This window comes from Gossypium hirsutum, chromosome A05 (assembly GCF_007990345.1).
Source record: "Gossypium hirsutum isolate 1008001.06 chromosome A05, Gossypium_hirsutum_v2.1, whole genome shotgun sequence".
Taxonomy (NCBI): Eukaryota; Viridiplantae; Streptophyta; class Magnoliopsida; order Malvales; family Malvaceae; genus Gossypium; species Gossypium hirsutum.
This window is the reverse complement of record NC_053428.1, coordinates 29945374-29968421: the sequence shown is the minus strand read 5'-3', so window position 1 is coordinate 29968421 and position 23048 is coordinate 29945374. Positions and strand designations below refer to the sequence as shown.

The window sequence follows — 23048 nt, the reverse complement described above, 5'->3', positions numbered from 1 at the left end:
ATCTTATTATGAAATAACTTTATATATCAACATTTACCATTTTCTATAGATAAAATTTTAATTATATTATCAGTAGAAAAAACTTCTGTAGAAATACCATTAGTTGAAAATCATAAATTTGTATGTGATAAAAATTTTACACCACCAAGAAAAGAACAGATTAAACAACTAGAAATAGATCATTAGTTGTTTAAAATATTAGAAAATAATTTTAGTGAAGAACCATTAAAATTATGGCAGAATAGTCCTAGATATTGTGAAATTAAATTGGAAAATCCCAATAAAATTATTAGAGTAAAACCTATGATCTATACTAAACAAGATATAAATGAATTTGATATACAAATCAAAGAATTATTGGAAAAATGATTAATAGAAACAATTAATAGTTCACATTCTGGTCATGTTTTTATAGTAAGAAACCATGCTGAAATAAAAAGAGGAAAAGCTAGATGGTAATTAATTATAAGAGATTAAATCAAAATATTATTTTTATGGATATTTTATTCCAAGAAAGGATGTTTTGATTAGTTAGGCTAAACAAGCAAAATATTTTCGTAAATTTGATTGTAAATCGGGATTTTGGCAAATCATGCTAACCGAAAAATTTAAACCTTTAACAAATTTTAGTGTATCTAATGGACATTATCAATGGAGAGTAATGCCATTTGAGTTATGTAATGTACCACAAATCTTCCAAAAATGGATGGATTCTATATTTAATAAATATAAAAAATTTTGTGTAGTTTATATAGATGATATTTTAGTATTTTCAGAATATGTTTATATAATAAAGTTAGAAAAATATTACGAGTAGAAATTTTTATAAAAATAAATAAAGCTATTTGCAACCAGTAAGCTTGATTTAAAAATACTTTTTCAGAATATTTCTTACAAGCATATGTTTTTACAAATGATATAGATGAAATTTTCCTACTATAAAATTTAGACTTGATCATGAACCATTTGATATAAAAAGTATTGAATGGGGTTTTGTTAAATAAATTGTAGCTCAAAATTTTTCTTTCAATTTATTAAAAGATTTTCCTGCAATTATTAAGTCTATATTATCAAAAATAGTAAATCAAGACGATTTTTATTATTATTTCTACATTCAAATAAGTAGCCTTATTGGTATTGCTGAAAAAGAAAGATTTTATCAGCCATATCAAATTTGGATTATTCAAAGAATGATTGGAAGCCCTAAGTTATCAGCTGTCAAAGAAGACAAAGAATACTTGACAAAAAAGTTGACAAGTGTTATAATAATTTTAGTTATTATCTGACCCAAGCAGAGATTGATTTAATGACAACAGCTCAACATGTATTTCAACATCAGAATTATAAACTTTGGACTGATAAAAGAAAGATAGTGGCTGTTGAGATTAGAAATATCCAAAATTATAATGATGAAAAATCCATGCAACTATTAAAAAAATTTGACACCACTTAAAAAATATGAATGATGTAAATTTAAAACGGCCAAAGCTTAAAATAATCTGATTCCAAAATAAAGTTTGATAGGACATTTTTACTTGTTTATAATATACAATTTGATAGCTTTGTATTTGGTTGGCTTGTGGAACAAGTAGTCGGTATCAAATTATGTTTTTAACTTAGAAATATCTATTATAAATACAAACGTCTTTTGTTGTAATCTTGCTTGTATAGTTGTTATACAGTATATGTGATATGAATTCATGTATAATGTATTAGAAAACGAAAACGAAAACGAAAAGAAAAAGATTGGCGAGCCAATTTTTAGTAAGAAAGAAGTTCAACGATAAAAGCTTTTACCCCAAAGAAAAAGGGTAGGGACTTTGACATTTATTTTTTATTGCAAAATAAATTATTTAATTCAAGCTACAAAATTTTCAGATTTGAATTGCCTGAAGCACTTCAAACAACAAAAGAAGACATTCAAACAACAATCAGTAGAACTAGGAAAAAAGCAAAAGGGTATATCATCCCATAGCCAATGCAGAGGAATACGTTCAATTTTCCAAAACTCAAGTTATTAAGATCAGCAATTTAAGGTTGCAGTTACGGTCATGAGTGTTTTCAAGATCAGGCATAGTATCGGATCGTGTATGTAGCGTTTGCTCCTACTCAAAGTCTTCAAGCAATTCAATTCTGTTAGATGAGAGATGGATCTATTTCTTCTGAACCCTACTAAGTTCCTCAATGAGTTCGGATCCGCTAGAAGAGTCAGATTCATAAGCAGCTGGATCGGTAGTATTCATTGGAGATGCATCTTGATCACCCGAACCTGAACCAGAACAAGAACCAGTACAAAGTCAGTCTAAACTTCATCCCTTCAATGCCTGGTATGGAAAGCACTCAAGAATTTAGTGTTTAAATGAAATTAAGAATGAGCTGAACGAAACAAATGAATACCTTTCTCAAACTTCTTTGTATGCCGCCTAATAAGTTTCTTAGCTTTGGTTATGGTCAGCTGCCGAGCGAATGGAGAGATCTCGGCTTCACCTTCACTCCACTCTCCCGGGCGATCGGTCTCTGCTTCACCTCTCATAGTTCGTAGCACAAATTGTTTGGCTTTGCGCCGTTGATTGTTGAAGAGACCCCTAACGGAAGTAACAAACCCATCACCGGCTCCATCAGTTGAACGCTTAAGAAAGGTCGTCGATTTCTGATCAGATTGAGAAGCCTGATCATTGTCACTAAGATGGAGTTCACCATCAGGAATATTAGTTATACTTGGCTGTTGACTGTGTAACTTGTCTTTGAATTTCTTACCCTACCAAAAGTCAAATAATTAAAAGGAAAGTCAGCAGTTTTGCACTCCAAACTTTACTGTATATAGGTTATAACAAATAAATTGAGCTCCTACGTTGCCCTCTCGGGTTCAATGCGAGTCTTAGACATGGAATGTGTTCGATATGGGTGAGCTCAAATTTTTCATATATTTGGAGGGCATAACCCGTATCATGTCTAATATATGTAGGAAATGGCTGCTTCAAGAAAAATAAAGAACTGGAACAGTTATCATCATAGTTCATTATGAAATGAAGCATTAGAATCTCCCAGTCGTAAACCAACAAATAGAGGGAACTGAGACAGGTAAGTTTAAAAGTAAGAGAAGATTCAAAGTAAGGAGATTTGAAGGTAGGTTTACCAGAGTACCAATAAGATTCCTTACCTGCATTCCAGTAAAAGATTTTAGGACCCCCCATATAACATGCTTCTTAACTCGAGAGAACAGTCTCCTCCAACTTCCGGTGAACTCGACACGGTGAAATGTATCCATCAGCAACTTGACGTCACTTACAGCAAATCTGGACCCTTCGTACGTAAGACACAGCTCAACCTAATGCAGAACCATAGAAATCTATGACAATTGAAAACAAGTAATAGCAATATAAAACATGAGATAACCAATTAAAGTTATCTGAACCAACCTGACTTATCTTGATATTGCGAAATTCAATCAGTTTCGGAGGCCTAGTAGTTTTTTTCTCTTCAATGGGTTTTCCAACGACCTTCTTCTCTTCTTGAGCTGGTCGACCAGATTTAGCAGATTTCGCGTCTTTTGATTTATTTTTCGAGGATTCATCTTGATCATCAAGTAGTTGAGCTTGCAGGACAAGTTCGTTTGCTATGGATTCTGCAACAGTATCTTCCCATGTTCTGTCAAAAGAAGATGTTCTCCTCAACCCAGTGCCAGGTTTTAGGTCTGGCAACTTTGATGTCTGCAAGTGGGCTCCAAAAAAGAGCTTATGTAAATTTCAGCGGTAGAAATATAAAGATCCAAAGCCTCTATGGGAACCTAGTGGCTTTAAACAAATTAATAAGTTTACACGATAATACAAGGTAGAGAAACAAAACGATGCTCACTCGGGGGGAATCTGTTGACTGATCGGTAATGGACACATTCGATTTGGAAGATGCCTCAGACTCCTTTGATGCTTGGCTGCCTGATGAAGCATCAATGGAACCCTTCTTTGCCCGTCTTGCACCAGCTATTGTCGAGACCTTCCAAACTTCCTGCATCTCCCAAGTTCCAAGCATAAAGACAATCACCAGTTGCACTAAAAATTGATTACACATTCAAAGATCCAAAGCCCAAAACTAACCTTTCGTTTTTGCGAATCTTGGTCTTCTGACGGGAAGAGATATCCCCACACCATTCTGTACATTGCCTCAGTCAAATGAATCTTAAGCGGATATATATCTACCTACAGCACAAAAGAAATAGCTTGTCTCAACTGTTCTTAACAGTAGTTCATCAAAGTCACAAATGCTTCTAAGATCTAATACACAAATACGACAAAAGTTGCTTAATTATAATATAAATCACTTGCAAGTCTGCATGTGACGAACAAAAAAGTAATATCTCTCAACTGTACGCTAAGCACTACGGAGTTAACCATTGAATTAGAAAAGCCCCTCCACAATCAACATGGCCACTCCTAAAACCATGATGCCATTAAACTAGTGCATCTGCTGCAACCGACTACTATATACAAGACCCTAATCATTAAACGCTCTCAAACTCGGTTTTAAGGAATCAAGGGCCGAAAGCAAGATCATCAAAATCTGTCTCTCTTCTCTGTCAACCTTGCTTCTTGTTTCCTCTTTACAATCTTATTTCACCATAATTGCTGACAGTTTTTTATGCTTAAAAATGCATGCTCAATTTGATGGTATCAATTCCAGATGTCATCTTATTTCCTGCATGCACTTATTTTGGTCATAATCACAAAGCTAAGACAACCTTTTAACTCACTTTTTAGTACAATTGTCCTTCATCTATTCTGCAAGAAAAGCTCAAAGGGAAAATATAGAGAAGATTGACAATGTGTGAGATTATACGTATTTGTGTATAGTATAAGAGTTATCATATCTTCTCCATGGATATTCTACGTGTACCTATGGTATAAAGACATCCAGATGCACATAAACAATGTAATCAAGATTTTCAAATGAGGAAGTGGATCCAGCTTAGAACAAACATATGAACCAGATCATTGGTTAAATCAACCTACAATCTGTGAACTCATGCAGGACCGAGTGACATATTAAAGCTAATAATGGTTTCAGATGTTCTGTATTGAAGTTGTTCGAAATATACAATGCTCACACATATAAACAATGACTGCAAAAGGAAAAGGGAAAAAAACAACTTTACCTGTAAAAGCTCCAGAACAGAGTTTCCATCCTTTGGAGTTCCCTGCTTTGCATCAACGCGGAGCAGGACATTTCTGCGAAAAGGGAAGTTGATATCATGATTTTCTAAAGAATTTTTACAAGAAGCTTAGGTATCTAATCCAAAATCTTCACACGGATATTTCAAGAGGAAAATGATCATGTACATAAGCAAGTTTCAGATAGCATAAATGGCAAATGCAGAGGACCATAAGATAGAAGTAAATATAAGAGTAGGTCCTTTTGGCATTGAAGCGCCAAATTGTGCATTAAAGCATAGGAATTCATAGGTTTTAGATGAGGCGTGTAGTCAAAATGACTATAAACCTTGAAAGGGGAAAAATTAAATATTCTAAAAGTAGTCACAAATTATAATCAGGAAAACACAAAGGCATAACCACAGCAACATAATCACGGAAAATGTATGTACTTTCCCCATTCTGGAGGAGGATTCCAGGCTGATAAAAGTGTATCAGACTTTGCATTAGCCAGACAGTTTCTTATAATAATAGACTTAGTTGTAAATAGAGCCACACCAACATCTCTGTAATCACGATCAAAATCATAAATCTGCATGAACAGGAGACAAAACCGTAAGATGCCATCTTCAAAAGCAAACATTATTTAATAGCAATTCCGTATGGAATTTAGACCTCAATTAAACCATAATTCAATAAATAACAACAAAGAAACCAAACGTCAAATTAAAACAGAGCAATCAAAAGGAAAACACAATACCGGTCTCAATCTAGTCTAAGGTTCTATGTACATGACTAGCACATACCAATGAAGCGGATGGTGCTAATTTCTAAAATGAGAAATCAATCAAATACATATATATTTAATATTTTCAATGAGTATAACTTTGTTAGTACAAGTTAAGAAGCTTAGTCCAATCATTTTCTAATGTATTCCAAATATAGGTACAACCAGACCTAAATAAAAGTCATTAAACTCGAGCTCTTAGTTTCCTTCATATCACCTTCAACAAGATATAAATGGATATTTTCATCCCTACTTATCCTTTAAAAAATGTATTATCTCACCTATCAAATAAAATTAAGGCTCACAAATAAGATCGAATACTGCCTTTTTTTTGCCTTAAGAAATCTCCACCTAGGAATTAAGAAGCAAGTGCCATAGATCATTTAAGATGGACTATAATATATGTATATATTTATCAATTCTTTCTTGGATTCCTTAATATTGTTAACGAGTTTCTCAACGACCAGTTTTTTTGATTTAAGAAAATAACCAGTATATTAGTTCCTGGATTATTGATGATATATATAAACATATATGGAAAAAACTGGAATAAAATATAATTTATGGATTAATCAACCTGATAATTGTTTTTGTTAGAATTGATATTTATTGATTGATTGAAGGGAGGCATGGACGGGTGTAAGGAGCTGTTTTCTAATTCTTATTTGTTACATTTGCAAGAGATAGGAGGTTTGCTCCATCCGTTTGAGCCTAAGCACATGGCTTGACTACACAGACTGACAGTAATCACTGTTAGTTCAGGACGACTCATCTATTTGAAGACACAACCTCCAAGAAAAGATCAAGAAAGATATCATTTGATACTTCAATAGCATAAGCATAAAGCAAAGGAACTCACCATGTCATTTATCTCTACCTCAGCAAATGATTTACCATCCATAAGCATGCTCCACACAACTTTGGTAATTTGCACAGAAACTCGCATGGCACAGGATGGGCTTTTGTTCTTTTCTTTCTCCATTAGCCGTTGCTGAGCTGCTTTCTGCATTGTAACCCGTAAGGCTGCTGATGCTTCCTTCCTAAATTTTTTTGCATTAACAAGTTCTTTCTTCAGCCCTTGCACCTACACAAATCAAGTTCTATTGCTTGAAATCTATTGTGTACTAAAGAATAACGATCAATCCACATTGAATCTTAGAAGACCGATAAACAAATAGGTATATGGAATCTTAGTAGACCAATACGAAGAACACAGAATCCCTGCCCAGACTATTGATTCCACTAATAATGTTGCAATAAAAGGTGCATATAACAGGAGATACAGTAAAAAAAAAAAAACTAAAAAGAAAGCCAACAGCAATTGTAGCAACTTCAAAATGCCGTATCAAGGTCCAGTCTTATCCCCATAGTTAGCCTCTGCAACTCAACAAACATCCTTTTAAACTCCAAAGTGCTTTTTAAATAAATGCCAGATTTGCAGAGTTATGTAAGTCAATATCACCTTTTCTAGATTTCACGATTCTATACTTGTAGGTAGAGTATCTTTCCACATTCAAAAAGTTATGCTGGAAAAAAATAGTCCAACAAAGGATAGGGGATTGACCCTCATTTCAAGGAAATTATCCAACATAACAGATACTCATAATTTGATGGTATAACAGCTGAGGAAAAACCTTAGAAATTGGTTCAGGCAGGATGCCAAGACGAAAATTCAGTCCTAACCAGTAAGATAGGATGCATCTTAGTTAAACTTCACATCACTATTAATTACCTTCACCAATAAGGGCATTCTCTGCTGAAAGAAATTTATGGGAGTCATAGGAAATATATTTTCAGGAACAAAGATCATGAGAGATTTCCCAGACAAGCTGAGGTTGGGAATCAATGTTTCAAGCTCTTTCACATCACATTAAATTGGAGTTGATGGAGTGAAACACAGGAAAGTTCAGCTCTCCACTTTTCTAATATGAGTTGGCTCATAATATAGGCTCCACAACAATATTAACCTTCTAAATTTAATAACATTGAGAGAGAGCATAACTCTGCAAACATGGAAACTTGACATTTAGAGACTGTTAACAAGGTCCACTTTCTTACCAAAATTGATTTCCCACCATTTACCATCCACCAATCACCTTCTTTTTCTGGATTGTCTCCTGAAGTATCACAATGAATAGATATCTTCTTAATGTCACTGAGTAGCAACCTAAGCTCCCATTCTTTCTGCTCAAGAGTGATTTTGTCAAGTTCTACCTCTTCAACACCATCAGGAACCACTGCATCTGCCGCCTCCTCTTCATCTTCATCATCTTCTCCAGGACAAGAGAACCAACTTTTTTGAGGCCTGAATTAAACATGTTACTTTAATTAATTTGAAAGAAGAGAACTATATTAAATACCAAAAAATTCTTCCGTTGCTGAGATTATGCAACTGCTTTAAGTTATTAACAAAAGAGATGATTGCATTCAAATAACAGATATGAGGAATGTTGAAGAATAGGTTACATTTCAAAAAGATTCTCTTTAAGACTACTAGCTAACAAGTGTAAAGAGACTTTGATTGATATAAACACAAAATATGTTTATTGTTTTTAAGCTAATTTAAAAGGAGGCCGGGTAAGGTTAAGAAAACCCAGCTCCTGACCATCCTTGTAGTCTAACATAGCTGGTCTACCATTGATTAAAATAACCCAAAACAAATATTTAATCTATCTTTTAAACACAAGCAGGAAAGATGAAGTCTACTTAGAAACACTATTACAATAATATACATTTGCAGATCTTTTTCTTTCAAAGGAATAAAAATGGAGAACAAAGATTTCTTTTTAGTCCTGCATTTTGCTAACAGATGAATTAAATTTCAACTAGGAGAGCAAAATTTGATTCGACTCGAAAAAATAAATAAAAAATTCGAATTTTGAGTTAAACGAATCAAGTTATTCGAGTCAACTCAAATGTTTTTTTCGAATTTCGAGTTCGAATCGAGTTGAGTTTTCGAATTCGAATAACTCGAATAATTCGAATATCAAACTATATATTTTACATTTTTACCCCAAACTCCCAAACTTTTTTACTTTTCCCTCAAAACTTTTACTCCTTCCCACTTTTTCTCAATAACTTTTACTCCCCTCCCCTCCCTCCCAACCCCCCAATCTACCCAAAATCCATTTCCCACCAAAATTTTACTCTCCCATTTTCCTTTTCTCAAAATTTTATTCCCCAAAACCCTCAAAACTTTTTATTTTCCCCCAAAATTTTTACTCCCTCCCACTTTACCCCAAAACTTTTACTCCTTTCCCATCCCACCTCCCATCTACCCCAAACCCATCCCTCCCCAATTTTTTTTAATATTTTCCCTCTAAAATTTTACTCCCCCTGTTTACTTTCCCTTAAACTTTTATTCCCCAAACCTTTTACTCTCAAATAAAAAATCAAAATTATCCAAAAAAGATCACTAAACATAAATAATAATAATTTTATTTATATCTACTATTTATATTATTAAATTGTTTAGTCATATTGAATATTTATATTAAAATTGAATTATTAATTATGCCATAAAATATTCATGTTAAAATTTTATATTGGTACCAATTTCACATTTTATCTTTAAAATAACTTTTATTAAAAAATTACATTTTTACATTTAATATATTTTTTAATTACAAAATACATAGTGACAAGAATCTGAAGATAATTGAAACAACTAAACAAATAAAGAAGCTAACCCGTATATAAAAGATTAATAAATAAATTATGAGATGATGAAAGTTAATAAAAAATTCGATTAAGGTGGACAAATTTTATTACGATGGGTGAAAGTGGTTAAAAGGACACAAAATTATTTTTTAAAATTTAACTCGAACAAATATATTCGATTCGAATTCATCTCACTCAACTTGATTCGAGAAAATTTCAAATCAAATTAGGATGATAACATATGATTCGTCAACTCGATTAACTCGAAATTTTTTCATTCGATTCGATCGAACGCTCACCCCTAATTCCAACCATGACATAGTACATGAAAATGCAGAAACTCTTGCAATTAATAATGCACATACTACAATTTCATAAGAGAGGCATTGTAAAAAAGTTAAAAGAAACAAAAGGCAAACAACTGGGGCATGTACTTACTTGGGAGCCCGAGCAAAGAGAAGGTTGGTTAATACATCCAGCATAACCTGAAATTGACGAGATGTCATAGAAGCTGTTATGCTCTGAGAGTTAAAGCTGAGATCCTTTAACGGCTTCACCTGCAACACAGTTAAAATAACAAACACATGCAAGTTCAATATAGGAGAAACCTAGTGCTCAAAAAAACAAACACAGTCTTTTCTTCTCAAAAGATTTAGTTTTAATACTATTATTATTACAATATATCCCTTCTTTACTTATAATCAATTATGTGCCAATATACTTACACAGACATCTTTGCAAAAATAGCTACCTTGTAAGCATCACATTACCTTCAATTCTGGGGTTCCACTTTTATGCCTTGTGAATCTGAAGTACATATCACAAGGCGTAAACACCCTTTCAAGTAGAGCACCAGTACGCTTGACCTTTGGAGAACTTCTACGGATTTTTGGAAGCCATTGTACTCCAGCACCAAGATCCACATCAGTTGGTGCAACATGAGCCTGCACATGCTCCAGCATCACAGAAAACTCCATGCGTTTCAAAGTCATGTCATGCCCACCTTCAGGAATCTGAACATTTCCAGTACCAAGTGCTTTCTCAATCACCTCAGAGCCGACACGAAGAACTGAATGAAAAGATCGGGCTAAAACACGACCGGTAGCAGCAGCAAGAAGAAATCTCCCCTGATAGGCATGAAGAAGTAATATTATCAAAAACATGGTTAGCACAAGATGATAACTATCAACAAATCATTAAGAAGGGAAACATTATACACCTGTATCATACAGATCAGAATGTACTGTAAGATCTCCCTAACATATAGCTAGTGAAATCAAGCAAAGATTTCATAAGAATATGAAATGTTCTGGAAACTTACAATAAAAAGTTATTCTTTATGATATGCATCATAAAGAATGGATAAGCTTATAAGATGCAAAAATGTCATAACTCACATTAGCGTCTTCAGAGTGAAGATTGAATTGAGGCTCGATAATATTCACCATAAAATGACGAGTCCCCTCCTCTTCAGAACCATCAACCTTTTCAGTTTTGGCTTGTTCTACAGTAAAACATACAAATTGCTGTAACCTTTGGAAGTAAAATAATCAAGTTTATGTAATTTAGCCAAATGAGGATAACCATAAAAAAAAAGGCCTTTGATGCATATGACATCCATAGCAATTGACCAATGAATTCAGAAATAAATAACCGCACTAGCATTACATGGAATATATGCATCTCAATCTTAATGCGTCAAAACCAAAATTTCAAAGTAAGCATGAGACATACCAACTGCAGCAGTAGATGAATTTTCCATTCCAGCTGCTTGCGGTAGAGATGAACCTGATCCCAATGTCTCCGTATTTTGAGAAGGGGAAGGCACAGCATTGTTTGTTGAAGGTGACTTCAGAGCATCCTCTTGAGGCATTTCAGGTTCAGCAAGTTTCTGTTCAGCAAGTCTCTGTTTCTCCTCGAGTAACTTCCTCTGTCTATACTTCCGAGAAGCACAAGGCTTTCGAGGTACAAGTGCTTTGCCTAATGCAGCACCAAAAGACCTCACAGCATCTCGATTCTCTACGTTCATCAGAATTTTAAGGCTGTAAAGAAAAATACGCTGACAATTGTCAGCTATAAGCACACAGTATCCATCGTCATCACTAGGATCTGACTGTTCATGCTCGTCACACTCTCTCGCTTTTTCAGATTTAGATCTGACATATGTCACTCCATGATGTTTCTTCCCAGCCTCTTGCCACGCCAATAAGCTTTCAGGATCAGCCTTTGGGGACTGCTTTCTTATTGTAAAATAGTCAGCTGACAAAAAAAATCCTTCATCAGGATGCTTCTCTGTGCAACCACTCGTAGAATTACTTTTTTCAGTAGGAACTTGCTCCATGGATGCAGACTGAGAAGTTTGAACTACTTTTGTGACACTAGTGCAATCTTCTTTGTCTAAGAAACCCTTCAGCAAATGAAGGTCAACCCCCAGGTAAACAAGATCAAGAGGATCACGCTGGCAATCAAAAGTAAATTTTTGCTTACCCCTGCTGGAACAGACTTCAACTTTAAACTTTGTTGTACTAAATGTCAGTCCTTTTGCTGGATCATCATCAGAAAAGGTCTTATACTTTATGCAAGTAGGCGTAGAATCTAAACGGAACATTGTTTCTGTCATCACCCTATCTAATGGCAAGTTTCCTGATCTAGGAATTCGTGGAACTCCAAAACGAGGAAACCGAGCAAACAAACGGATTTTGTGAGGAGGCAAAATCATTAAATTCCCGAACTTAGCTAACCAAGCTAGGTCATGTGCATTGAAACTAAATGTTGGTGATGCAATTGAAACATTCTCAGCCTTACAATGTGCCTCATTGACAGTTCCATCCACAACAGTGGAATCTGATGCTGAAGGGGTTTGTTTGTCCGATGGGGGAACAGGGGCTTTAAAAGCAATGTCAAATCGGAGAGAAAGTGCAGTAGATCTGAAAGGATCAAGCATTTTCTCTCGAACCTTCCCTTCTACAGGAAGTGCAAACAGATAATGATTCATGGGATAACCAGAATCGCAATCCCAATCCATTAGAACCTCAAGGCTAAAGACTGGCACTTCTAGGAATGGGCCATATACGATGGTAGGAATTTTTAAGCTGCGACTATCTATCAAACTCTCCAAACTGCTCAAGAAAACTTTAAAATCCCTTACACAACTATAAATACGGCCATCAGATTGCTGGATCTCCAGAGGACCAGAAATAATTTGAAGTTTGTCAAGCTTTTCATAAGGATCACTAGATGCTTGAATGTACCATTTAGTTTCAGAAATGATTAAAGTATTGTTTCCATGGACGTAATTTCTCATGTCATCCCACCATGGTAAGCTCTTCTCCTTTTTTGGCTGCACTGGAAGACCAGGACCCTTTTTGCTTAAATTAGCCCTACGAAGTGCCACAGTGAATGCATAGCTGACATCAGCTAAAACCGTTTCATATCCCACCCCAAAGGACACTTCCGCACTTTTAAAACGTAAAACCAAATCTGTGTATGTTTTCATTGGTGGAGTTGTACCAGTCGCTGAACGAAGCATGCGGACCTTTCTCCACCTCCCAATGAAGACATCATGCGATATTTGGGGCTGAAAAGCTGTTGCCTAAAATTCAAATAAAATTATTTCAATCAGTGTAAGATCAGCAACCTTCCACCCTCCCTCTTTTTCAGAAAAGGAATGGCATATAAAGAAGATTTTCAAATATTGTTATCTTTCCATTTAGAATGGGACAAGAGAAAAAAGGGGAAGGGAGCTAGCCTAGGAGTTTACCTGTTGTGCCATCACAAGACGGCCTTCACATCTACCAGAAACAGCAGAGAAAAGAGGAAACGTATAGTCTCTTATCTGAACACCTAGACTGCCGGCGTTTAGGAGAAGATTACACCCATATAGACGGGAAAACGGAATTTCAGTTTCACGACAGACAGGATCAAGCTGCTTTATAATCTCTATCATCCCATCATTTCCACCATCAATCACTGTCACGGTCACATCCAGGTCTGTACCTGAAATAGTAAAAAGAGAAACTCTTGCAGTGCTTGGCTTAAAACCAGACTGTAAACCTTCCCTATAGCTACCAGAGCCTTCCGCTGGTTTTAGCTTCTGACATGCTAAGTAATAGGATTGAAAAGACTGTCTATATATCTCGTCTTTCATTTTTTGGATTGCTGAAGGATCTTGCAGATCAATCTCAGTTCCATTATAGTGGACCCTTCTTTCAGAAGAAGAATCATTAGTTTCAGTAGTTTTAGGACACTGATTGGCCGAAATATAATCATCAAAAAATTTCAACCTAGCACCTAACTCAATGACCTCTTTCTTCATTAGCTGATAGTGCTCGTCAAGCCATCCTTGGATTGGTTCTTCCTCAATTTCACCGGTCAGCTTGCGTATAAAGAACTTTGCACATCCAAATTTTGATGAACTAGGCTTTTTAGGTTTCGGGTTCGGGTTATCTTTCTTCGGAGGAAGAATTAGCTGAGTTTTAGCGGCAATTACAATCTTCAAAGCTCGTATCATCTCTTCAACAACATCATCAATGGCACGCAACTCCAGCCTGAAAGGCAAGCAAATATAAACATCAAGTGCTTGAATCACGAAATCCCACACAGTGACAACTGGTACATTTGGATCAGATGAGCTGGAAACATTGGGAATACGGGAAATTTGCATTCTGCCACTTCTCAATAACCGGGCTCCATTGAAACTAAGCATCAGTCCTTCAAGAAGTACCCCTATGCGGGCATTCTCAGAGAAAATTGACTGAACCTGTACAAATGCATCAACTCCATCTCCAGCTTCAGCAAATATACTTAGCATCTCTATATCAAGAGCAAAAACAGATTCTTTTTTCTTTGGTTTATCAACATGACCGGATTCCACCCCAATGACTTCTTTCCTCTGCTCAGCATCTTTTTCGCTGGAGACATCATCTGCGTGTTCATTTCCAGGTCCCTTGTGTTTAGCCTTCTCATTCTGAACCAGTGCTTTCAGTTGCAAACCAAGTTCAGCAAAAGACAGACACATGTCCGGCTCCCAAGTGATGGAGATGTCAGTAGCACTGAACAAAGAGCAAATAGCTATCTCCTTATGGCCAACAGAGCGTTGTACAAATTTTGCATTCTTCATATCAAATAATTCAACTTTTTTGTCTGGTTTATCTTCTTCGAGATGGTCCTGATAAATAGATCTGATTCTTTCAAGCTCGACCTGTGTGGATTGTTTATCCTTGTTGACACACAAACTAAAGTGAAAGATGTCAAGCAAAAGAGAGTACTTTAATTTCTTGCATTCATCTGAAACTGTGGACAGTACAGTCGCAGTACGTGGTGTACCATCAGCTGAAACACTAATAACAATTCGACCACCCTGAGACCCATAATTTACTCGCTTGGGATCTGCCACAACTGTGTTTTCCAAGTAAGCGTCGCCACAAAAACTAACTGAACACTGTTTAAGATTAAATTTTATAAGTCGAGTACCCTTCCCTGATGGCTTTGATGAACGCGCTGCCCTGCTCTGTGTTGTTTTCTTACCGGAAGATGGTTTTTTGAAGAGTGCTTGAAAGGTAATGGCTGTTACTATAAGTGATTCTATTCGCTTGGATGTAAAATAAAGGCCTATTCCAGTCACGTCAGCAGAAAGAACTAATTTACATCTAGGGCCACCATCGTCAGATGATTCCATGTCCTTTTTACCCCAATCTACACTAATCTTTGCTATATTCAGTAAGGAACCTGAATTTGATTCAACACCGAAAACGTTTGCTTTCAAGCATTCATGATTTTCATCTGCCACTTGCAAATTCAGCTCGCCAAGTTCTGCATGTACTGCGATTCCTGTGCTTGAAATGTCGTTAGCAAGCACATATGTTGACAGTAAGCAGCACTGCATTGGAAATCAAAACAAAAATTGGTGCCAGTCATAATGTTTTTCCAAAAGGCAAACAGAAATCAATTGATGCATAAAAAGTGAATAACACCAAAAAGGGAACAGACCGAACATATCATGTTTCTCAGAAAAGCAAATAAACTATAAGTGTGACCAGAGATGGAACTAAGATATCCTACAACCTAATCTATAACAAAGAAACTTCTTACGTCAGCAAAACCATCATAAGCATCCAAGCATGTTGGATAAAGTCTACGAGCAACTTTTTTGTATTTGGAGTTTTGTAAAACAGTTAAAGTAGGATTCTACTTTTAGCAATCTGTTGATTTTAAAAGTGAAACCAGCATTTTTATTATATAGACGGCGGCCATGGTTCCCATCGCCTAATAGAAAAACTATTGACTTGACAATACTACCTAGAAGAAAAAAAACACTTGATTATGCATCAGAAGTTCTAGTAAAATAAGTTAAATATTTGGCATGATTATCTGGCGAAAAGAAAAAAGAAGAAGATCAACTGAAACTAAAGAACTCTATTCTGCAGATGCATCCTACAATACCAACAATGTTCTGGCAAATAATAATAATAAAGATAACTAGCAGATTATGCATCCTACATGAGTTGTAAGATGAAGGTTCTGTCATTTCCCAGATACCCAACATAAAAAAGATATATGTTGCTTACTTGATACAGCGGCACATCACTGATACTATAAAGCACAATTGTAATATCTGGGACTGAGACAGTACATTTCCACATGATCGCTTTGGGCTCAGTTGATTGTGGCTTCTCAATAGTAGATGTTTCCGCTTGAAGAACCATTGCTTTCTTTTTGGATCCTGTACTAGGGGGTTTCAACTTCAACAATCTCTTTAAACTACTCATTATAACAGTGCTCCGAATCCCTTCAAACTTAACATCAATTTCAGCTCTAACAGGTGAGATTGGCTGAAAAGCAACAGCATTATAAAGAATAAGCCACTTAACCAACCCCAAAAATTAAAATGTGGCACCCACACCATGTTTAACAAGTCCACATGTTAAAACATACAATGCTACCAAGCAAAAGAGAAATAAACAGGTAGTAGGAGAACTAGATAGAAATGAGAGGGGAAGAAAGGCTTCCTTTACTCCCAAACAAAAACGAGGTGATGAGAATAGTCTGTCTGTGAACCAGGGAAGTAATCAGATTTTTATATATACACATATATAAACTAAAGATAGAGAACAGGCTAAGTAAAACTAAACATGATAAAGTTACTTCCTTTTCAATCAGATTGAAAACCTACTATCTCCATCAATTAACAGGGACCAAAATATAAGCAGTCAACCCCGTTTTAGACATCCAAGTTAACTGCGGAATGAACAGAAAAAGGAAACTAGAGAAGTCCGAATTGCTAAATGTAACTATATTACGTAGTTTGCTTTTACAATTGATAAGATGATCTCCAAGAACCAAAAACCAGCTAGTTTAATCAGTTGGGTTGGGGAACCATTCACCAATGTGGGAAATTTGACTCCCTTGACTGTATCGGGGCTAAAATGATCAAACCCAGATCCTATCTGGGGAACTAATAATGTTTTTTCTTCTAAAAGAAGTTGCCAGTCTGGGCAATTTTTGTTTTTATAAGTCATTGTCATTTAAAGGCAGGTCAAGTTGGGTCGTATTTAGCTATATTATCCAGACTTTGGGTGAATGTGAGCAGTAATGTATTTGACGTAAGTACACTGAACTATTTCTAATTTTTTCCATACATACAGAGAATCATAACCCCATACCTTGTCCAAATATAAGTAGGACACAGATGTCTGATACAGGTACTTTAGGGAGAAGAGTCTTGGTAAAATAATATTTATTTATCTTTTCCCAGTGGGTAAGAGACAGATGCTAACAATTGTAAAAGACGACATCAGGTTAAATTGGTGTGGTTTATGCAAAGATTTTTTTTTTTTTAATTTCTATTTGGTTCAGGTTATGCAAGCAAATTTTGGAATATACAAGGCCCAGACATCCAAATAGAAATTACTCAACCGGTAATCCAAATTAAATCCGCCAAAAGAGCATAACAGAATAATATTCATTTTCTATTAAGCTACAATGCCTGACATATGAACAACATAAAATGCCGATGCCATGCCAGATCCTAGATTTTCAGATTTGACAACTAAAAATGATAGTTTCTGAATTCATACTCATCTAAGACCACTTGGTAAAAGACATAACGTAAATAAATAAAACAAATGGAAACTTGATGACAGCATTTGTTGTCAAAACATATTTTTACCTTCTTGTAAAACAAAGGCAGTGTCGCAACTTAACAAAGACACCAACCTGCCATGATTTCACAGGACTTACCTGTACCGGGATGTTGACAAAAGAGGCAACACCAAATTTCATTATCTCCAATACAGAAGAGCCAGATTCTCTAAGAAGCTGAAATCGGGAGGAAAAACCAATGTCAATAATAGGCAGAGATGCAAGAATATAGTTACAATTAAAACAGAGTTGTAACATCAATAGTAATGGCTATACATGTATCTCACTGAATTCCAACTGAACATCAATGCGTGTACTCTCCACTTCTTCAGTTGATCTTGATTTGATGCTTTTCAACTGAATGCTCTTGATGTTATTTTCAACAACAACATCATGTTCCCGATGCACAAACTTCACATCTAGTTTTGGCAAGTTGAAGCAAATCTGTCTCAGACAACAAAGAAAAATGAATGAATAATACGAACTTACCATCAGTGCAGTCAAATAAATTGAGCATTATCTTCTCCAGTAAATTGAGCATTGTCTCTGAGCTACACATTTTAATTCTCAATTCTCACTATTCAACAAAAGAAAATATGGCTCCATCAGACAAACAATTACCATCTTCCATAGGGTATAGAATCTCAATAATGCCATTTTTCATCAGAACTCTAATTTAATTTCTTGCAATCTTAGCTTCCTCATTACCTCTGCAAACTGGCAGCCTATTCTTAAGCTCACCAACAGTAAACCAAAGCAGTTACTCCAAGCAGGTTGGAACTACATCTTTAATTGTTCAACCAATAGATCATTAACATAACAAATTTCATGATAGATGGAGTAAAACAATTATGACCAAGCGCCAATATCAAAGTTTTTGCACTCTGATAATGGAGAACTGTCTTCAATATAATTAGAAAATGGCTTCCAACATTAGAAGACAGGAAAACATAAAACAAGCCTATCTCTATTGATGAGTAAAAGCACACACCTTTTCCGGAAAAATAGAAGTATGCTTTGACAATGCTAAAATTGCAGCTTGCTTCTTATCAGGTTTGTTAGCGGGTAAGGAATCAGCAGTTGACTCTTTAACTTTATCAGTTTGAGAAGAAACATCTGGCGGTTTCTTATTCTTGGCGAGCAGCTCCTCATTGAGGTTTACAATAATCTCTCCAAAGTTAATGTCCACATTTCGGACAACTAAACCAGCTTCCCTGAAAGAAATTAAATATAGAATATTATAGCATATAAAGCAAAAGCGAAAGCAAGGAATACATGTTTAAGTAGAGATTATGTGTACGAGACAGAAACGAAACCCAACAGAGCTTTATGCTACAACTAAAATTTTACTATCACTAACGAGAACTTTTGCCAAAGATTAATGAGCTGGAATTATTTGGCCTCTATAAAAAATTCAGAGAGAAAAGAAGTACCCATCATTGCCAAATTCACAAGAGAAAGAAAACTCTTCACAGCAAGAAGGAGCAGAAGGCTTTTCCATAACACCAGAGAGCGGCTGAATAGCTTGGACAGAAATGGGTAATATTTGTAATATAACAAACAAGTTGGGTTTAGAGCCACCATCTTTACATATATCTAGTTTGATTCCCTTAACTTCACTAGCTGCTTTAGGTGTCTGCATGATTTCAAGATAAAATTAACTTAGAGTACACAAACTTCCAAATAGAAAAGGACAACTTAAAAAAACGATAAAGGGAAAAAAATAAACTCATTTAAGTATACGTTGGCATTGGATATATGTGAAACCGGGCAATTTAGAGATTGTTGAGCCTTAACTAGATGATAAAGCATGCATGACATAGGTGTCTGAAGAAGATCAAACTCTTAAAAAGTTCGTTTTTTTTATGAAAATGAGCTAATAAATATGTCTACTGACTACTAAAATCATGCTCCAACATCAACTGAGGTTCCAAACAGTGCACACATGTGATATCGCTTTACAAGGACCAACAAAAAGTTATTATTGAATCTCTTAATTGATAGCTTTCAATCAGAACAACGTTAGAAATCAAAAACCAATTTGCAAAACTTATAACATTAAACATTGTCTCCCATCACACTCTCCCGACCTCCCTATATAACATATATTCCAGTAAACAAACAGACACAACCACATCATAAAAGCATTAAAAAGCTATGTGCTGCAGATGAATTATATAAAAGCTGAATCATTACTTTATGGAAAAAGAGAAGGGTCAAAGACTAATTACCTTCAAAACCAAATCTGTAATAGAAACTGACAAAAATCTTGCAATGTTACCTACAGCCATCAACTTTTTGCCCTTGCCTGAAGAGCGAGGTTTACTGGATTTAGCTTTCTTTGAGCTTTTACTTGAAGAGCTTTTACTTTTAGGCCTCAATACAATTTCTGGGTCACTTATTACCAACTGCAGCTTCAGATTCTTAGAAATAATGCCATTCCCAAGTTTAACCGAGGGCTGACATAAAGTGAGCTTAATTTCACTGACCACTAAGGATTCAAGAGCACCCTGAAAATTATCCAAGCAAAGAAAACATGATGAACACTATGAACAGGGACATAGGTTGCAAAATAGTAGCTGGAACGAAAAGCAGGATACGATACTAAATTAGGAAGTACTGAAGCAACATCCAGATAGTCTTCATGCTTTTTAAAGGCTACTTTTAACTTTTCTAATACAGAGGATTGGCTTCAAAAACAAGCTCCTATTCCGTGCCAAAAGCTAATTATTTACTGTCATTCATCATTTAATTATTTATATGTTCACTTATAACTCTGAATGGAGGTGCAGAAGGCTCAGGAAAGAGTAAAGTACGGACTTAAGTTGAATTTGTTTGACCTCTATATATATATATAAATTAAAGATTCATGGTGATCAAGTGCTCCATGTAAGAACAAAATAAGATTTTACCATAGGTAGAAGTTGAACCTTGCAAAGCCATATCTAGGACAAAATAATGCAAATAAGCTGACAGCAAACAAAGCAGCTCATCATTGCAGTAATATGCCAAGTGGGATGGCCCATTATATATGAGAAAACTCCACCCGGAGGACACCACACGAAAGGAAAGATCAATACAAAGATCCATGACACTCGTTCAGTGAAAATACTCCATATTATCATTTCAACCAAAATACTCCAACAAGAAGTGACATGATAGAAAGGTGCAAGAGGAAACTGGAAAGAAAGGAGTACTCTGTCGGGAAGAATATGTGAGACACCAGCTTTCTACTTGTTTCATAACTACCCATCTTTCCAACTTCAACCGAATTCCAGCCAAAAAGATTAGATTCTCTCTACTTAGCCTCCCTTCCCTCCTCTTAGTTTTGGTAAAACATCAAATTATGAAAAAAAAAAAAAAGAGATGTACGTGCAATAACTAATTACACTTTCCCCTCTTATTCTCCATACTACAAAGCAAATGAAATAACATTTATCCCACTCTTTGCAACCACTTTTCTTGACTGAAGAACATTTGAGAAAAATATAAATTTATTTCTCATTTCTCCCATTATGCCAGTGAATTGACTTTCAAACTCACTTTTCCATCCTTTCTGACAAGATAGCTTAACGAGTAAATTGAATAATGAAAGAAAAAAAGTGAAATTGTTCAACAATTCAGGGACTCTGGTGTTAGTGACAAACAGAGGCTTTAAAAGTAACGTACATTTATGAGTCCTATTTTAACAGAATATTGAAGCTCAAAACAACCAAATGAAATTCAAGAAAGACCTTTTTCAACTTCACCGCAATATCCTTCAAACAATTCCATCCTCCAATTTGGAATTCAATAGATATTCCCACAGTCTTGCTTAGAATCCAAAACAGCAACTTCAAAGCATAACTGTAAAGTCAAATAATATGTATAAGTAACATAAATTTTAGCAATCACAGATGATGCATCACTTCAAAGTTCAAACAGAATACAACCATCATTAAGAAATTTACCTACATACATACACACATACATAAGCAATTTCATAATTATCTCATTGGAATTATTTTGCTCAAGTGAAGAAATAAATCGACAGCGCCTTTTACAAATTTGTAAGTAACTAAATTTACAGCATACGAAACAGCTTTTATGACCACAATTATAAACAACGCCAACAAACACTAAAGGACGATAACAAAATCGAAATGCATAAGCGAAAAGCTGATTCAAATAGCATTTCAGGCAATAAAATAAAATAAAAATAATCATATAGACATTTTCACATATAAAATTAAACACAAGAAAAGTGAAAAAAAATGGATGTACTTACAAGAACACTATCCACGATGTAACGGTAATCAGCAAAAGGCCAAAGAAAATCCTCAAGGCTCCCATTTTTTCCCAGCGAGAAAATTTAAATTGTAAAAGAAATGGTAGAAAATCCGATCAAATTATCCAATTCGAAAAAAGAAGAGCAATGAAGGGGAAAGAATAAGAGCCTCTGAACATAATAACATTAAGTTGAAAAAAAAATAGAGTAAAAGGAGGCAAGGAAAACCTAAAGAAAATGAGTGTCCAAAAAAATATAAAGCGATGGAAGAGTTTATCTGAGGAAATGAGACCGAGTCTTCGAAGCGCAACGTTCGGAAGGGAGAGTCGAAACATGATAGATGATCCGATCCGTGAGGTACTCAGTGATCAAATGGACTGACTGACTGTTATTCTTTTCTGTCCGTTTTTTCTGGTAGTGTTGCCAGGGGTTTGGATCCCATGGTCTGAGGGTACGGGGAAGCTTGGTGTTTTTCTTTTAAAAAATTACTTAAGCACAAAAATACCTAATGCGCAATTACAAAATTTATACATCTGATTACTTCAGACAGAAGTTACCATTACAAACCACAATTTAGAGCAGTGGTTAAGTCTTTTGTTAGCACCACAAAGATCAAGTTTGAATCCCGTTGCTATCATTTGTTCTTTTGTTGGCACCCAAAAGTTCAAATTAAGTTGTTGTCATTTCCTCCCCAATTTATAATATTAAAAAAAAAAAAAACAGAGTTCAAACATACCTCATCCCGGATCAAGTTAACTTTTTAGACAGCAACTAAATATAAATATGGTAGAGCTCCAATATAAGTTACTCCATGTGGGACTCGAAAGTGAGAATTTAAAAGAATTTTGAACTAAATAGATTTAAGCTAAATCTTATTTTAAGTTTTAAGAATTGAATTTTAATTTTACTAAAGTAATCTTATTTTTTATACAATTATTAAAAGGTGAAAGTTCCCTCTATTATAATGGCCTGAGTTAACATTAACTATCAAACAGAAATAATATTTTTAAAGTTTTTATAATTATTTAAATGAAATATTTTGTTTTAAATT

The 23048-nt window shown here is 35.1% G+C and overlaps 1 protein-coding gene across 4 annotated transcripts; it reads right to left on the bottom strand.

The window, feature by feature from the left end:
- Positions 1–1776: 1776 nt before the first annotated feature.
- Positions 1777–22489, bottom strand: LOC107957536 (protein SABRE). Of its 4 annotated transcripts, XM_016893070.2 has the most exons (23): positions 21998–22489; positions 21465–21576; positions 19962–20240; positions 19164–19366; positions 18722–18944; positions 18007–18174; positions 17830–17907; positions 16158–16421; positions 13352–15469; positions 11326–13183; positions 10989–11095; positions 10362–10718; positions 10030–10148; positions 7990–8236; positions 6791–7015; positions 5597–5736; positions 5150–5222; positions 4095–4196; positions 3856–4005; positions 3420–3710; positions 3161–3328; positions 2398–2758; positions 1777–2269 (listed from the first exon to the last, which is right to left on the bottom strand). In XM_016893070.2, exons 1-23 carry the CDS (start codon positions 22060–22062, stop codon positions 2154–2156), a joined length of 7824 nt encoding a protein of 2607 aa, XP_016748559.2. In that variant the 5' UTR covers positions 22063–22489; the 3' UTR covers positions 1777–2153. The 4 variants fall into 4 exon arrangements, with proteins under 4 accessions (XP_016748559.2, XP_040968089.1, XP_040968091.1 ...); XM_041112155.1 differs by lacking the exons at positions 21465–21576; positions 21998–22489 and adding an exon at positions 20643–20904; XM_041112157.1 differs by lacking the exons at positions 21465–21576; positions 21998–22489 and adding an exon at positions 20661–20903.
- Positions 22490–23048: the final 559 nt, after the last annotated feature.

Excerpts from the sequence above, each read along its gene's own strand:
- LOC107957536 (XM_016893070.2), bottom strand. The coding sequence starts at position 22,062 with ATGGGAGCCTTGAGGATTTTCTTTGGCCTTTTGCTGATTACCGTTACA. Across the intron at positions 21,577-21,997 it reads ACATCGTGGATAGTGTTCTT|TTATGCTTTGAAGTTGCTGT; the intron begins GTAAGTACATCC and ends TTGACTTTACAG. Across the intron at positions 16,422-17,829 it reads TTGTCAACATCCCGGTACAG|CCAATCTCACCTGTTAGAGC; the intron begins GTAAGTCCTGTG and ends GTTGCTTTTCAG.